The 18933-nt window shown below is 37.0% G+C and overlaps 1 protein-coding gene across 4 annotated transcripts; it reads left to right on the top strand.

The window, feature by feature from the left end:
* The first annotated feature begins 2533 nt into the window (after positions 1 to 2533).
* Positions 2534 to 16442, top strand: LOC122035199. 4 transcript variants are annotated; one of them, XM_042594608.1, is made up of 8 exons: positions 2534 to 2673; positions 2861 to 3269; positions 3348 to 3428; positions 3505 to 3684; positions 14142 to 14312; positions 15058 to 15270; positions 15379 to 15473; positions 15552 to 16442. In XM_042594608.1, exons 2-8 carry the CDS (start codon positions 3191 to 3193, stop codon positions 16254 to 16256), a joined length of 1524 nt encoding a protein of 507 aa, XP_042450542.1. In that variant the 5' UTR covers positions 2534 to 2673; positions 2861 to 3190; the 3' UTR covers positions 16257 to 16442. The 4 variants fall into 4 exon arrangements, with proteins under 4 accessions (XP_042450542.1, XP_042450541.1, XP_042450544.1 ...); XM_042594607.1 differs by lacking the exon at positions 2534 to 2673 and having other exon boundaries at positions 2813 to 3269; XM_042594610.1 differs by lacking the exon at positions 2534 to 2673 and having other exon boundaries at positions 2813 to 3269; positions 15564 to 16442.
* Positions 16443 to 18933: the final 2491 nt, after the last annotated feature.

The following is an 18933-nucleotide window of genomic DNA, read 5'->3' on the forward strand; positions in this document are numbered from 1 at the left end:
ATAAAATGGCTTAAATTAGAGCTCGATTCAAATTATTCAAACCTTAATTATTTAAATCACTATCATAGTGGTATTGCATTTCAAAAACTATCACCACTGGCGACAAAAAGCTTGCGAGCGACTCGCGAACACTCAAACAAAATATTATAAATTCAAATTCGGCTCAAAAATTAATTGAACATGTTTGAGTTCAACTCGAATTTGATAATTTTAAATACAAATCAAATATTATTCGAGCTAGTTTGAAAAACTCATAAACCAGCAGGATTCGTTTGCAATCCTAACTGAGATAAAAACTTGATGATTGTTGTTGTTTCTACTTAAATCTGCGAACCTGCCTTAACTATTTCAAGTCATTATTTTCTTTAATGTGGCAAAAGGTGATTCACTGGTCCTTAACGCTCCCGTTAACTAATTTCTAGGTCAACACGGAGGTGGTAAATTACGAGTGATTACTAGCTGGTGCAAGTAGCTAAGGCATGGGGAGGACATGCTCGGACGTGCCGAATTTCGACCTCAAGATCTCATATGACAACATTCTATGTCTTAACCACTGCACAATCCCGAAGGGACAAGTCATTATTCTCTTTAAGAACTTTGAAGTGTGAGATCATTCCAAATGTGTTTCCATTCCTAACTCTGGATAAACCTGGCACAATCAAACACAGAAGATTTTAACGAATCCAAAGCTCTTCCTCCCATTCTCTTGTCATTATTCTCTTTAAGAACTTTGAAGTGTGAGATCATTCCAAATGTGTTTCCATTCCTAACTCTGGATAAACCTGGCACAATCAAACACAGAAGATTTTAACGAATCCAAAGCTCTTCCTCACATTCTCTTGCATTTTGATGAACAGTGGCACACCTGGTAGCAAACACTGCATGCTGCAGCTTGTTTTCTCTTGTATGTGACAATAAAGTATTCACTCACGCAAACATTCCTCATCATCGATCCCACGGCAAGACGAAGAGAGTAAATCATGATAATCGAATGACCTCTTTAAGTGGGAGGGAATTTACTTCCCAAGGAATTATTTTCTTGGGATTCGATCCTACTCTTACATGATAATTTATCACTTGAGTACCAACTCGACTATGTTCAGAGAAACTATTTCCTTCGCTTGTAGCCATTGCCATTGGTCACAAACAATCATGATTAACTTTTATTCTCTTATTGAATTTCATGTAACATCATACCAATTAATATTGAATTTATGCCAGATCTGGTCTCATCTTCAATTCGTTTATCCACATATTTTAAAATGAATTTTTATAATTCCAACAAGAAGTTGGATTGTGATCCTACATTGTCGCAAACAGAGTTCCCGCACATGAACTCAAGTGTCTCATCTCAGCAAAGTGCCAAACTCAGTAACTTCTAAGACAACCATGCAATAACTCCAGTCCGCAGTGCTCTTCACGAGAGACCTGTTGCTTTCTGCAATGTTGTTGGCCTTCCATATCTTCTCCTCATCATCATGGCAAGTTTTATCCACACCCACATGTCAGCTACCACCATCACCACCAGAGGAAAACTCTCTTGGGAAAACATACGAATGAAAGAGTGGCGGATGGAACATACTCTGTTATAAATGAAAAGTTTAATTTACATTAAAAGTTTATATGAAATCATAAGTATTAAAATTGTGAATATATATAAGGGAAGAATTTCTCTCATGTGTAGGCACATAGGGATGCAGATTCAAAGTTCCGATTACGTTAAACGAAAGTTGACTCATGTGTGCGCGTCAAATGCTAAGCAAGGTAAAATTTATCAAGCAAACAACCAACATTTTATCATCTGAATCATTCACTCGGCAACACTCGGCTTTGACTCGACAATTGGTTGACTTGGCTCAGAACTTTCCGATTCAAAATTTGACGTTCTGACTAGGTGCTCGGTCAACACTCGACTTCTCACTTGGACTTAGGAAGTGCTTTGTGCTCAAGCAATACTTAGGGTGCGCTTGGTACGCGCGTTTTCCATTTTCATTTTCTGGAAAACGTTCGTTTTCTGAAAAATGATATTTGATTTACGTTTTTCGTGCTTGTTTTCTAAAAAAATAATTAGCGTTTTCTAGAAAATGGAAAATGATAAAAAGTCGTTTTTTGTTTTCTATAAAACATGCGTTTTTCAAAAAATGAAAATGAAAAACGCGTGTACCAAACACACCCTTAACTTTCTAACTCGAACTCGTCGCTCAACTTCCTACTTGAGCTCGAGCTCGAGCTCGAGAAGCATTCGTTAGTCCTCCAACGGTGTCTCACTCGAGCTCGGACAACCTTGGAGCTTGGCTTAATCAGCCCAAGCTGGTCATTTGAGATTATCAGGTAAAGCTATTGCAACAGATAAAGACATAATTTTGATTTTGTAATTTGAAATTTAATAAACTTTTATGGTAACTCCGGCAATAATCTCTAATAAATTATGGAATAAGTTCCAATAAAATCCACGGCCAAAGCATCTAGAAAAACACAATCTTGATTAAGTTGCCTTCGTTGAGGAGAATGGTGACGATAGATCCTCTCCACAAGAACAGGTATCACATGCAATTATAGAAAGGTGAGAAGGTGGGAAAGGAAGGTGGAAGAAGGAACGGCAGAGACCATTCAGAGAGAGAGAGAAGTGAGGCCCATGCATCACACCACCACCTTGAACTCGTAAACAATTCGGTGTGCCTGTATTTACCTTTTTTTTATATTCATGGGATCGATTTAGGGATACTGATGTGACGATTCCATATTTTTGTAAACAATTAATATAACCGTGTTTATTCTATTTTGAGTCAAGCTTTTGTTTTTATATATAGCTTTTGTGGCTGTTGACATGTGCAGCAAGAGCTGTTTTCTCTGTTTTTAGGTCTGTTTCTTGCTGCTAACAATGGCGACCAAAGGTTCTGAGCTGGGCAATTTGGTTGTGGCTTAAAGGCCTCATCAGAGGCCTCTCACTCTTTCTCATACACCAATTTCTTCACTCATTGAGGCCTCACTACCCCTCACTCGTCTCTTTCCACAAGAGGGGCATCCTTCGCAGCAGGAGGAGGAGAACACACTGCAGTGGAGAAAAGGAAGCAAAAAGGTGAAGGTTTCTTCTTTAGGGTGACTCTCTTTAGGGTTCTACCTCCCTCTCTTGTTTCTCCTCCTTTGAACCATCACTTCTTTGGGAATCTGTGGCTTATTGTGGATCAAGATGAGAGTTTTAGCAGTGCTCACTCTAGTGATGGTTTCATTGAGTGGCATCAATTCTGCTTCGGCTGCTACACCTTCAAGTGAGTTATTTCCCCCCTTTTTTGATATTCATTTTCGTATTTTGTCATAATGCAGCTAAATTCTGGTTGTTTTGCTAGAAATTGTTGCCGCGGCCGTGTCCAATGTGGCATCTTCTATCTTGAAGAGGTTATGGTCACTGAAATCTACCACAAGAACAGGTGCATTGTGTTCAAGATTGCTTCTTTTTTGTTTCCTTTTGTGCATTTGTAACTTGATTTCTGTACCTTCTTGCAGCAGTCCCTGGCCACCGCCCTTCGATGAAATTTGAGAGTGGCTACACCGTGGAGACAGTGTTTGACGGAAGCAAGCTGGGGATCGAGCCGTACTCGGTCGAGGTGACGCAGGGGGGAGAGTTGCTGCTTCTTGATTCGGTCAACAGCAATGTGTATCGGATCTCTCTACCATTGTCTAGATGTGAGCCACTGTGTCTCTATGGGATGAAAAATTCATATGCTTCCTAATGTTCGAATGTTACACGCTGATGAATTGAGTTAACTAAAGACATTTTTGTGCTTTTCTAGCTATCCTTCTATATGATATAGCAAGATAGGGATTTTACGATGCTTCAAGTAGATGCTTACTTTACATGAAGGGTTAGTTTTAAGTCTTTGTCTTTTTACACTAACCTAATTATATTCAAGATAACATCTTTAGTGTATCATATTAATTAATGATAGTATCATCATCAACAACTACAAGCGATTTTGTCCCAAGTATTTGAGATCAGGTATATGAATCTTATGCCTCTTTTAAGCTCTAAGAAATACCATATCAATAGTAATATTCAAATTAATTAAAATATGTTTTATTACCTTGACTTAGTGGAGTTACACCTAGTTTTTCTTGAATATTAGTGTTTTTCTTTTCTTTTCTAGTAACTATATATATTATTCATCTTTGCATTCTTATTTCTACTACATTAGTTTTTTGTACATTTATTTTCAAACAATAGTTTATAAGGAATTATATATTTGTAAGAAACGAGGAAAATTGTAAAAAATATACAATAGCAAAGAAAGAAGCTAAGAGAGTAGTGAATGAAGTAAAGAATGAAAGTTTTGAACGATTATATCAAAAATTAGATACAAAAGAAGGGAAAAAAATATTTATAGAATAATTAAAGTGAGAGAAAGGAAGACAAAAAATCTTATCTAAATAAAATGTATTAAAGATGAATGTAATAGGGTACTAGAAATGATGGAGAAATAAAAGAGCGGTGTAAGAGGTATTTTTATCAACTTTTTATGAAATGTTAGGTAACTAATTTAACTTAGGTAATTTAAGTAGGTCAAATAAGCATAGAAATTTAAATTTTTATCTTAGAATTTAAACTTCAGAAGTAGAACAAGCTTTAAATGAGATGCACAATGGAAAAACCGTTGGATCAGATGATATTTCGATAGAGGTATGGAAGTGCCTAAGGAAACAAGGTATTGAATAACTTATAAAATTTTTTTAACATGATATTGAAAACGAAAAAAGTGTTTGATCAATGGAAGATAAGTACTCTAGTTCCCTTATAAGAACAAGAGAGACGTACAAAATTATGCAAACTATATGGGTATTAACCTAATGAGTCATACCATGAAATATTGGGAAAAAATAATAGAAAAAAAATTAAGGAGACCATTGTGGGATTTGGATTCATGCCTGGAAGATCGACAATAGAAGTTATATATCTTCTTAGACAATTAATTATAAAATATTGGAGGCAAAAACAAGATCTACATATGATATTCATTGACTTAGAAAAGAGTTCCAAAGAAATTTTATGGAGAATTCTAGAAAAGAGAGATGTTAGCGTAACATATATTGAACTAATTAAGGATATGTAGAAGGATGTAACGACTAGATTAAAGACTTCAGGCAGAGTAACTGAAATATTTCCAATAAAGATAGGGTTACTTATGTAGGTGCAGCGGGATCGACAAGAGGAGGGTGAATTGCCTATAGAAAGAATAAACCTCTTCTCGTTCTTTTGATTTGATTAGTAGTACAATAATAATAAACAGAATAATAAAACTGAACAATTAAAGAAAAGTACGAGGATAATCTATTTATTTGGGTACAACCTAGATGGTTGTTAATCCAAGGTATTGAAGAAGACTCCACTAGAAAAATTCCTTCATTAAAGGTGGAGTAGCAACTTACAGACGTTGACAGCTCACAGAATGACTAGGAAGTGAATACAGGACTTGTAGTTCAGTTGTTTATTTTTCAGGTCTAGGGTTTTTTTATAGCCCTTAGAAAACTCTATCTGCAACTTGAAGGCGCCTCCAATGAGGTCCAAGGCGCCTTCCATCGAATAAATTTTATTCGCTATGGATAAAACTCTATCTGCGGCTAACGGCTATCGGAAGGTGCTTTCGTACTGTTCATTGAAGGCGCCTTCCATACGGCAAATCAGCTCCTTTGCTGATCTCTTCGCGTGGGTGATGCTCTGGCTAACTGGAGTTGAGTTCACCCGAACTCAACTCCGACCTTCTCCTCGAGCAGGCATCCTTCCTTGCTTCTCGTCCCTTGAGTGCCGTGCACGTTCTTCTCGTTCGTAGGTGTACTCTTCCGCAGCATCTCGTCCTTCAGATGCACCGAGCCTATCGACTTCCTTTCCGTGCCATCCTTCTCGCTAGCTGCATCTTCCGTTCGATTTCTCGTGTTCCTAACCTCCTGCACACTTAGACACAAGTATCAAACATAACATGACCTAACTGAACTTGGTTGACCATATCAAAACTATCCGAGGTACTAACAATCTCCTTATTTTTGTAAAAAATGCAATGAAATAGTAAAGCAATGAATTAAACAAGTTAATTGTAAAAATAAACACAATGATAAGAATTATGAGAATTGAATTATCCTAACTCCCCTTAACTTTTACCTATTTCTCCCCCTTTGATCACATAAAAAAAAAATCAACATAAACAGTTAAAAAATTTTGAAATAAATTTCTAGGGGTATTTTAATAAGCCGATATTTTTCAGAAATAATTGTATGACATTTTTTTTAAATTTTTAATAATTAATCTTTTGTAATGCAACTAATTTTGCTCATTTTCTAACACCTTTTAATAGCAGAGAAATAAAAGTTTTCAAAATTCTATTTACTTTGAATTTTTAATTTAAAAATATGATATTCGCAAAGTAATTTGTAATAATTCAGAAAAATAATTTTTAAGGATAGAGAGTATCATGTTTCATCATAGAAAAATAAAAATTTTCAAAAATAAACCTTTAATTTTCAATATATCATTTTCATTAATAACTTCAAAAATAACTTAATGGTAAAAGAAATTTCAAACATTTTTCTAATTGTGACCATTCAAAAAAAAATGAAATTTAATTTAAAAAGGATTTTGGAACTCAATATAAGTTCCTACCTACTGGATTTATTAAAAATTTTAGGGATATATAGTTTCTAGGGATTTTCTTAATTTGTCCTTGGTAATTTCTTATGTACCAATGTACCAATTAATTTTACCATTTTTTTAATGTTGATTTTCGAAAGATATTTAAATTCCAATATGCATAGTCATTTTCTTGTTTTCTATTTGTGCTTTCAATTTTTTATTTTTTATTTTTAGATTATCAAACATATCTAAGGGGCTAGACTTTGCTAAGTTTAATTTTAACCTAGCATTATCTTTTTTTAATTGTACTAAGTTCTTTGAAAACATTTTAATAAATTGGAAAGACTGTTTGGGAGAAAGTGTACGTATCTTATTTACCTCGTGTTCTGATGCTCCCCCTTCATCGCAGCCTTCCTTTGATGATCCTCCCCTTTCATCGATGCTCATCTCTGAGTTGCTTTCATCTTCTCCTCTGTGGTCTGCCATTAGAGCTAGTTCTGCTTAAGCTTCGATCTCGGACTCGGAGGACGACAATTCATCTCATGTGGCTTTCAAGATCTTGTGCTTCGATCTTGTTGGTCTTTTGCCCTTGTCCTTCTCCTTCTTCAGTTCGGGGCAGTCATCCTTGATGTGCCCTTCTCTTTGACAGTTGTAGTATTGGACTTTTTTTTTTGCTCCGAAAGTACTTTTTCGCCAACGATTTATTAAATTTATTAGATTTGATAAACCCGTTAAACTTTTTTACTAATAATGCTGCTTCATCTTCGTTGATTGATTCTTCGGAGTCTAGATCTGGTTCGCCTTTCTGGTTAGCTTTTAGAGCTATGTTGTAGGTTATCTTTGCTTCTTTATTTCGTAAGCCTACACATCTTGATTCGTGAAGTTCAAAAGTGGAGAATAGATTTTCTAATGAACTAACCTCGAGGTCTTTAGATCTATAGGACGAATCGACTATAGATGTCCACTCGGGTGTCCTACGAAATGCATTTAAAGCATATCTTAATGAATCTCGGTTCGTTACCTTTTCTCCGAGATTCGTGAGTCCGGTGATGAGTTCTTTGATCCTCGAGTGCAGATGTGCAACTATTTCGCTTTCTTCCATCCGGAGGTTTGTGAGTTGGTTCTGGAGCAGGTTCTGTCTCGTGAGCTTGGCTTCGAAGGTTCCTTCATGTAGCTTCAGGAACTTCTCCCAAAGTTCCTTTGCTGATTCGTAATCTCCGATTCGATTGACTTCCTAGGTGGAAATACGCTGAGCTCGACTCGTCCATTTGCTACTAAGTCTACTTGCTCCTTGGTCCATTGGTATTCTTCTTTTTCATTTTCTTGTGAGTCTTTGGGAGCTGCAAAACCATATTTTATAATTAAAAAAATCTCAAAGTTTGTTTTAAAGAATACCTCCATCTGGTGTTTCTATTACACGAAGTCTCCCTCAAACTTCGGTGGGCAGATGCTTGGTCTGGCCATCGTCTCGGTGCTTCAGTTAGCGGTTAGTCCTTCTGAGGTGTTTGGCTTTAATACCACTTGTAGGTGCAGCGGGACTGACAAGAGGGGAGGTGAATTGCCTATAGAAAGAATAAACCCCTTCTCCTTCTATATAGCAGATCAGCTCCTTTGCTGATCTCTTCGCTTGGGTGATGCTCCGGCTAACTGAAGTTGAGCTTACCGAACCCAACTCCGACCTTTTTCTCGAGCAGACTTCCTTCCCGGCTTCTCGTCTCTCGAACGCTGTGCACATCATTCTTGTCTGCCGGTGTACTCTTTCGTAGCATCTCGTCCTTCGGATGCACTGAGCCTGTCGACTCTTTTCCTTCCCGTGCCATCTTTTCGCTAGCTGCGTCTTCCTCTCGATTTCTTGTGTTCCTAAGTTCCTGCACACTTAGACACAATAATTAAACATAACAGGACCTAACTGAACTTGGCTGATCACATCAAAACTACCTGAGGTACTAACAACATCAAGGATCGGCTCTAAGTCCCTATCCTTTTACATTAATTAAACGACGAACTCACTGTACACATTTAAGACAGTATCGTGGTGTATATTGTTTACAGATGATATTGTTTTGGTAGATAAGCACATAAAAGAGTAAATGCTAAACCAGAATCTTGGCGAAAAATACTAGAAAAGAAATGTTTTAGGCTTAGTAGAATAAAGACAAAATATATAAAATTTATGTTTAGCAATATTAGACATAATGAGACAATTGTTAAGATAAGACCGAAAGTTTTAGATATTTAGGATCATTTTTGTAAAATGATGGAGGGATTAAGAGAGATGTTTTATATAGAATACAAGTAGGATGTTTGAAATGGAAGAGAGTATCAGGTGTTTTATATGACTATAAAGTACTTCTAAAACTTAAAGGAAAATTTTACAAAATCGCAATTAGACCTGCTATGTTATATGGAGCTGAATGTTAAGTTATGATTCGAGCATATGAGCAAAAGATGAGAGTTGCAGAGATGAGGATGTTAAGGTGGATGGGTGGACATACGAGAATGGATAAAATAAGAAATGAGAGCATTAGAGAGAAAGTTGTAGTTGCATCTATTGAGGGAAAATTCTGAGAGACGTTTAAGATGATACAATCATGTACTTAGACGACCAATAAATACTTCAGTTAGACGATGTGAAATTATGACAAACACGTATATCAAATAAGAGGAAGATAAAAAAAACTTGGTTAGCAACAATAAAATAAGATAAAATTTATTTATGTATAGATGATGATATAGCAAGAGTTAGAGCTCAATGACATAAAATGATCCATATAGCCAACCCCATCTAGTGGGATAAGGCTTGGATGTTGTTGTTGTTGTATTTCCAAATAATCTCAACATTTTGATCCATAGAGTATGATGAATGTACATGAAATTTCTATAAGGGACTTAAATATCAATTGCTGAAGGAACTATTGATACTATTGGAGATATCAGTAATGAATGGATGGTTGAAAAAGGCATGAGCCTTTAGTGTTTTGTTGGAGCATCGGTCTCCTTTAGAATATATGAAAATTTTATAAAATTATGGTACGTCTTGTTGGAGATCGTGACCCGGATAGAAGGGAGATTGAATAGACGTTTACCCCAAATCGTTAACTTCTTACAACGTTAGTTGCGTAGCGGAAATACAAACAATATAAAGAAAGTTAATCTAAAGACTACAAAGACAAGAAATCAAACCACGCTACACGTTCGTTTACATGGTTCGGAGATAAAGCTCCTACTTTACGGCGTGTCCGTGATCCTTATCCGTCGGTGGATGATTCTCCGGCAAACTCCGGCTAAAGCTTACTCATTGTCAGTGGAGTATAACCTCTCACAAAGCTCTCTTCCTCTTTACAAGATGGAGATTTAGGTTTAGGAGGAAGTTAATAGGCTTGGAAGCTTGAGGGTAAACACTTAGGAGTATTCAACCAGAATCAGTAACCTCCTTCATGCCCTAAGCTTCCTTTAAATAGAGAGGAAAGAGTTGAATCTGTGTTAACTTATTTCCTGCACCAGTCGACTGACATTACCATCAGTGGATTGGTGTGACCTTGGACATAGCCAACGACACTCCATAAAATCCGCGATTCTATTCAACAACTCTTTACTAGTCGATTGATACTTCCATCAATCGACTGGTCTATACAACCATTGGGCATAGAACCATTCTGTGCTCTTATGAATTTGTACTAGTCGACTGACCTCAATATTAGTTGACTGATCCCCTACATTCACTCACACTCATCCTAGTCGCCCTTGAAACCCTCTTCATCGTCCTTTGTCCCTTAGATGCACTCGAGCTCGCGGCTCCTCTCCGTGCCATCTTTCGAGTTGCCTTGAAGTTTGCTTCCTTCGGCTCACTCTATTGCTCCTTGTCCGGCGATCCCTCGGATGCACCATCCTTCATCAATCACAGGTACCCGAGCCTTAGGATGATTCTTTACTAAACTTGGTCGCTTCAAGTTTCTCATATGTTGTTCATCAAGTCCTACATAACTCAAACGCGTATATCAAATCCATATGAAAAACCTAACTTAAACTCTTTGACACACACATCAAAACCATGATTCCACTCACACGACCAAGGTTGATTAAGCAAATTTGTAGTAAACGAAATGGCAAATTCCAAATAGAAAGAACATAACAAACTAAACTAATCAGATCATCAGATCTGAGCAAGGGAATGAGCTTCAAAGTAAATAGAAGCAAAACACGTTCCACATCCCAAACCTGAGATCCAGTCCACTCACTCTGCCATGACACAGAAATGCTCCTGGGTACCTCTCTTCAAACATCCAACGAGGAATGCCCAAGCTCCTTGCTGTTATCAGATGACGCTCACAGCTCCTGGGTACCTCCCTTCAAGCTCGCAATCAGCTAGCAATCTCATCGCTCGAAGAACAGAGGTTGAATTCTGGGAATCACTTAACCCGATCGATTGATTGGATCGATCTATGTATCCCTGAGGAATGAAGGACGGAATGGAATCGGAAACTCCTGGGTGCCTCCCTTCAAGCACCGTTGGATGGCGAAAATCGCAGATCGGAATACCTCCCTCGATCTGGATTGCGACAGTGAAATAGAAATCCAAGTTTGCGGATTGGGGAACCTCCCTCTGTCGCTCTTTGACTTTGGATGATGAACGCTAGCAACTCAGAGATTATCGTCGGTGGAGGGACTTACTCTCGGATCTGGAATGTGGACAGGAGCAACAGGCGAAGAAGATGAACAGTACAAAAACCACGAGAAGAGAAAATGTCCGAGCCCCCTATCACTGTAACTTTTCATGCCTTTTAAATCAACTCTCAATCTATTGGACGGTCTAGAATTCTTCCATCTTGATCAGCGGTCCAAACATCTCAGATTTTGATCAAAAACTCTGGATCTTTATCAATGATTGTGATCTACTTCCACTTGGCTCGGATGGAGTAGATCTTCGATGTATAGCTCATATCTCTCTTGATCTTGGATGGACGATCTAAACTACTCCAAAACTTGATCGTCTTGTTTAAACTCCAATACGAGCACAAATTTGGTTCGAATTAATTCGAGTCAAAGATCCTTTGAAGCCTACAAAATAACAATCAAATATTAGCATCAAATAACGTAGTAATAAGATAATTTGCAATTAAGTCCAAGAATAAATGCAATGCATGAAATGTGATGTAAATAGGAGTTTCATCTATGAACAAAACATCAAATCATGCATGAATAAATCAAAATAGTGTAGCAAAATCATGATTATCATCGCTCCAAGTTTCTCATATGTGGTTCATCAAGTCCTACATGACTCAAACACGCATATCAAATCCATATGAAAACCTAACTTAAACTCTTTGACATACACATCAAAATCATGATCGTACCCGATCAAGCCTGGGTTGATTGCACTCACACGACCTATCACCCTCTATGCATTAGACTTCTGCTATTAGGAACTAATGTGTAAAAAGTTAACTAGCAAAAAAGACAACTCTAAAGTATCCGTGGAGTTAATAGAAAATTTAAAATAAAAAAAATACTAACAACCAATCTAGTAGATGATAATAAGATAGTTGTTGGTGCAATCGAGCCTAAGTGGTTTGGTGCGACCTTGGATTTTGATATTTGGACAAAAGGTTAAAGGAAGGTTTTGCTTGTGTTTAGTGTAGTGCATAGGAACTTGATGAATACACATGGAGACGACTTGACACAACCAAGGTTGTGGTTACCTGATGGCTCAAGGTTTATAGAGACTAAAGAAGGATGATATGAGACATTTGAGGGACCGCAAGACAAGGAGCATCGGAGTGTAGTTGTGCTTAAGTAGTGGACTAAGTAAGCAAAGCATGAAAGATGACACTTCGAGGGAACTGAGAGCTCAATACATCCAAGGGATGAGAAGCTTGATCAGAGATAGTTACATAAGTGGATCAAGAAGGATGTCATGGTGCATCCGAGCAGAGCATAAAGGATGACTTGGATAGTGAACCAAGGGCTTGGTGCATCCAAGGATGATAATCTAAATAAGAGATAGCTTGGTGGTGAAGATAACTACCAGTGAGTTTGAGAGCAAATATACTCGGGCCAAGGTGTCTCAATTAGGCGTACTTAGTCATTAGATTGATTGTAGTCAATATATCAGTCGACTAAAGGACTCCTTGAGTTGACTGATAGCTGAGTTGACTAGTTAGCTGACTTAAGCAACAAACAAAATGATCTATTCTGGACACCAATCGACTGGTAATGATCCAATCAACTAATGCTTTTGAGCAATTAACCAGTCAACATCAGAATTGGTCATGATCCAACGAAAATGATATAAATCGATCACGACTAGTTAACTGATGCTGATAATCAATCGATTGATGCTATGGAAGACAATTTTCAACAAACTGTGACGGATGGATGAGATAACAATTTAAACGGATCAACTGTCTGGTTCATACCAATTAACTTTTTGGTGCCAACTAGAAAGACTCTGTTAACAAAGCAATTTGTGGAAGAGACTATTATACAGATTGCAAAGGCCACGTATCAACAAACATATTTCACGTCAATACTCTATCTTTTATTTATGCTTTCTTGTTAACCCTAAAAATTTCTCTATTTTTGATGGACTTGTAAGAGGTTTTTCCACTCTTGGTGTTACCATGAAGGAGAAAGTATAGAGGATTCTAGGAGTGATTCACCAAAGGAGTATAGGTTGTGGAATAGGAGCCTGGGGGTTGCCGAACAACATTAAAAGCCCTAGTTCTCATTGTGGTATGCTTGTGCTTGTGCTTTTGTTTGATTTCCACTATTAATGTTTTTGTTGTAACCTGCTGAGATTGCAACAAGAATAGATCCATGTTCTATTATCAGACATGAACGATATTCAATCCCCCACTACTGACAGCTTTTCAACTCACATGTTCCAACAATGCTATGGACATATTTAAAGATGACCAATGAATTATGTAGAGATGAATATTACAACTAAGTAATGAATATTACGAGTAAGTAATATGGTCTTTCATAGAGTTCGATGGAGGAATAAGATTCCACATCAAATTGTTGGGACAAACACACCTCGACAATGATGGTGATGATGATGTAGATGTTCACTTATTGATATCTATTGCTAAATGAATTGAATTTTAACCCTTTTAGTAGTTTTGCAGATAACTCATTGTCTGCGATACCGTATGTCATTGTCATTTGTTGTTCTGGATACAATGATAGTATTTAACTCGAATGAAACTTGAGGGTTCCTTTAGACACACTGATATCATTTTTTTAAAATATAGTATTTACCTCAACTCAAGCTTGATTTGATTTGCTTGTGAACCTGAAGATTATTGATTATCAGTCTCATCGAGTAGGTTTTGGAAGGAAAAAGAAATCAATCTCATCTATTAATTAATGTTTTCTTTTGGTGTGATGCTAGTATTTTCCTTGTATTTGTTACTCTGAAGTAATTTGTTTGTGGAATTTGACTATGAAAATCAGTCGATTATTATTTTTTTTTCTAAAAAGAAATATGTTGTGCTTATCTAGATATTGTTTTCAAATGCAGATAGTAGACCTAAGCTTGTTGCCGGTTCTCCAGAAGGGTATGTTGGCCACGTTGATGGAAGGCCGCGAGAAGCAAGGATGAACCATCCAAAGGGCTTTACAGTAGATGAAAGAGGAAATATATATGTTGCAGACACAATGAACATGGTAATAAGGAAAATTAGCAACACGGGTAAGTGAGGAGAGACAAATATAACAGCTTCCCAATGATCTTATCAGTTATGATAGAATTTCAAAAGATCAACTGGATTGTTAGGAGAAACTTTATTTGCAAATGATGACATCAATCTTTGCAGCCTTCCTTGTCAATCTTTTTTGTTTGTCGTATATGATTGTTCGTGTTCTAGTTAATATGATCGCAGTCACTAAGCTGAGAAAAAAAATGAAAACCTCAAGAGAAATTCTTCTTTGATGAGAAACTCACTTTTTGAAGGGGAGTTTTGGCGTAACGGTAAAGTTGCCGCCGTGTGACCCGGTGGTCATGGGTTTAAATCACGGAAACAACCTCTTGCAATGCAGGGTAAGACTGCATATAATAAATACTTCTCCGGGACCTTGCATTGGCAGGAGTTTCATGCAAAGATGCTTTTTATGAAAAACTGACATTCAGGTGTTTGCTAGTGGTGTCAAGGTGGATCTCAGTTTGGCTGTTGAGGGAAAGCCATGGTATTCATCTTTGCTACATATGCTTGATAAAGAACTTAGTAACTTCTAGTGCATACATATGTTCTGATAAAGAGCGATAAATTGCTGGCTAAACGATAAATTGTTGTAATGTAAGGATACAATATGCGAAGGGTCTTTAAATTGTATCATTGATTAGGAAAGATTCATATATTTAGAATTGCTCTATGCAGATACGACACTGCAACTTTGAATTCATGTAGCTTCTGTGACCGAATTCCAAATTTGTTCAGGGGTTACGACAATTGCTGGGGGAAAGTGGGGTGGTAGAGTAGCACACTCGGACGGGGCAAGTGAAGATGCGAAGTTTTCTACTGATTTTGAAGTAGTTTACGTTGCGAGTAGCTGTTCGCTTCTGGTGGTAGACAGGGGAGACCAGGCAATCAGGGAAGTTCAGCTTAATGTCGATGATTGTGCATACCAATATGAAACTGGTTTTCCTTTCGGTACGTCTTGATGATCTTATTGATTAGAAGCTTAAAGAAACTGCATGATTGAACTAGTAGTTTCGACAACTTGTGTAAGCTCATCTTTTTTTTACCTAAATTGTACAGGAATCACGGTGCTGCTTGCTGCGGGTTTCTTTGGCTACATTCTAGCATTACTTCAATGGCGTGTCGGACTGATGGTCTCATCAAAAGACGTCGACGTAAGTAATTCATACTCGATAGTTTGCCATTTAATTTGCGCAGACTATGTTCTAATCCTTTTTACTGAATGTGAATAGGATCATGTACAGGAAAATCAAGCAAATTGTGTACAGGAACATCGAACACCCATCAAAACAAGCATGCCTCCTTATCGGAGACAAATGAAAACATCTTTAAGGCCACCACTTATACCGACTGGAGAAGACACAGAAAATGCAGACGACGAAGGCCTCTTAAGCTCCAAGGGGAAGTTAATATCTCGAACATGGTTCTCCACTGCCGAAATATTCGGTTCATTGTTCCCAATTTTCCGAAGGAAACCTAAACCTACACAATATCAGCAGCAGCAGCAACAACCGAAGGTAAACACTTGGCCAATGCCTGAGAGTTTTGTCATTCCAGATGATGAGATACCGCCACCGGTGGAGGCAAGAGCTCCCGCACCGCGAAAGACCTACGCATTCATGTCAAAAGAAGCAGAAAAGAGCCACCACGTTCGGCATCCACGAACTTACACTAATGGGTGGAAGGCGGAGTCGCAGAAGCAGGTACAGCAAGTGCATCAACAACAACTACAGCAGCACCAGCATCACTCATCTGGCCCTCAGACTTACTTTGAGCAGAGTTGTGAAACTTCTAATGAGATTGTTTTTGGAGCAGTTCAAGAATTGGAAAGCAAACGCCGATCGGTGGAGATCAAGGCTGTGAATTACGGGGATCCAATCTATGAGCAGTATGGTGTGCGATACCGAAATGGTTACATGGGGTATGCCAACTACTAAATAGGCTCTAAATTTTCATCTCCATTTCGTTGAACAAGATTCAGCCAACTTATATGTGGTCTCTTTCCTCTCTTACATGTCTATAGAATGAGGGAAGTACCAAGAAAGCTGGAAACTTGGCAAAGTATTTGGATCGTAATCTGTTTTTGTACGAGAAATCTAGTTCTCAATCGATATGATTGTAAATTTGGTTCATTCAAATCGGGACGCCCACATTGAATCGCCCTAAAGGATGCAACTTTTTACGCACCTTTTGGATGATGAGTCGAAATAGGATTCAAGATGATGACCTATAGGTGGGACTTTTAGGATTCTTGAAATATTACAATGTATCTTGGGTTTTGGAGGTAGACAGTGGCGGAATCGGGAATTAAAACAAAAAGATCCGAGCTTATTGGTCGAAAGGCTCCCCCGAGCTAAAGCTCAGGTAGGTATTAACCTCCCTTCGCGCCTGGGGTAGAGGTCTACCTAGACATTTACTCACCATGAATTAAGTTTTCTAGATTGTAGTGGATAAATAAGTTCGATCTTAAATTGATTTGAGATCTATGTACTCGATGATAGAATAGTTTTTTTTTTTTTTTGTCTTAGTCAATAAAAAAGCTTGATCTTGAGTGAAGTCAAGATTCTCAAGCAAATTCAATATATTGAAACTAACAAGAGTTGAGATTTATTGAAGATTATAAATAAAGGAGCGAATGGGATCTCAACAACCTCAAATCCTTGTTCTTATAGTCTTCTAAAGGGGTGCAATTCTAGCGAGACTTTAAGGAGTGACCGTTGACAGTTGAATTAGTACGAAATTAAAAGATTTACCGTGCTTAGAGAAGAAGATTGGAAGAAGAATTTGTCATAGGAGGAATGATCATGACTAAATCAAGAAGCTCTTCAAGGTTCTATGAATCAAAATCCTCTGTTTGTTCTTGATATTCTCTTTTTATAAGAGGAAGATGACTCTTCCCCTACTTCCATTAATGGAAGAAGGTGAAAGGGCTAGAAGATGAAGGGGAAGATGTGCTCTTCTACCTTCTTAATTCTAACATCTCTCATTTGTTTAAGTCAATCCATAAAGGCTATTTAGTCACAAAAATCATGTAAAAATATTCAATTCATATTTTAGGAAAAATAGTTGATATAACAACAAACACATTAATCAATTACTGGTAAGAAAGTTGTTACACTTAACTTAGTTGCTCTATCAACAGAATCAGAGATATTAATAACTTACTTTTACCCCATATTACATTATTTACTTCAATATGAACATCTCTAATATCTCATAATAACTATTATGTCGAGAGCATGTTCAACCTCTTCAATCAATATAATTATTCACAAATATATTTTAAGTACTCAACAAAAAATGTAACTGGTCGACCAGTGAATAAATGTTAAAGATGTAAATCAATATAATCTTTCTTTTTAACTAGAATCTATTCATTCTAATCAATCGTTTTTCCAATTATGCTCCATAGACTGAATCATCCATAACCAATAGAAAATATGCCAAAGTAGTAGACACCGATTCAAACTTCAAGCAGACAGCTAAATAATCACTTAGGATAAGATTGAGATTAACTTATAATCTCAAAGACCTTATATAGTAGAGAAGTAGAGATTCATTCTTCTATTACCCTTATTATCGTCATAGCACATGTGATATAAATTACATATTATGATGTTTTTCTCTTTACCAAAAAGAGTGCATGATTTTATCAAAATTTAACACCGTATAAATTTTAATCTAGACATACTTAATATTTAACCCCGAATTCAACATATGAATTCTAATATACTTTAAGCAAATTCAGGTGAGTTCATTTACTTTGATCATTGTTAACACATAAATGATCTTATCTTGACACAATTATCAAGGCGACCTTAACTTATGGGTACGTCTCTATTCACAGTTGCATAAGCTGTCCCATAAGTGACAGTCTTATCTTTATTTATACTTAACAAATAGAGATGATTGTCCATGTAAGTAGACTAATTTCAATATGCCAATATTCTCACCGAGACTTTTATACAAAATGTAACATACACACTGAATAGATTATGACATTTTCATGTATTTTCAAGTATTATATTTTATGAAATCTCAATGACTCCACATGTCCTTGAAATGACTCTTTAGTCAATGACTTAGTAAAAGGATCAGCAAGCATAGCATGTGTAGGGATATACTCAAAACTTATTTTTTCTTGTCAACAATATCTCTTAAAAAATTATACTTAATTTCTATGTGCTTGCCCCTGCTGTGATATTTGAAATTCTTAGAAAAAGCCATAGCAGCTTAATTATCATAGTACACTATAATAAGACTCCCATTATCCTCAGTAATCTTCAAATGCTTCAGAACCTTCTCAACAAGACAGCTTCTTGCACAACCACTGCACAAGCCACATACTCAGCTTCCATTATCAACAACATTACACAAGCCCATTTCTTGCTGTTCCATGAGATGGTGCCACCATTCAGCAAGAAGGTATAACCAAATGTGGATTTTCTATTATCAAGGTCTCTTGTCCAATATGCGTCTGTGTATTCATTCAAGCTCATATTTGACCCTTAAAAATAGAGACAATAATCTGATGTCCGTTTGAGATATCTAAATATACTCTTCATCGCTTTCTAGTGTCTTGTGTTAATACCCCAAGGTAGTTTTGATGTGATC

The sequence above is a fragment of the Zingiber officinale genome, chromosome 11B (genome assembly GCF_018446385.1).
Source record: "Zingiber officinale cultivar Zhangliang chromosome 11B, Zo_v1.1, whole genome shotgun sequence".
NCBI lineage: Eukaryota > Viridiplantae > Streptophyta > Magnoliopsida > Zingiberales > Zingiberaceae > Zingiber > Zingiber officinale.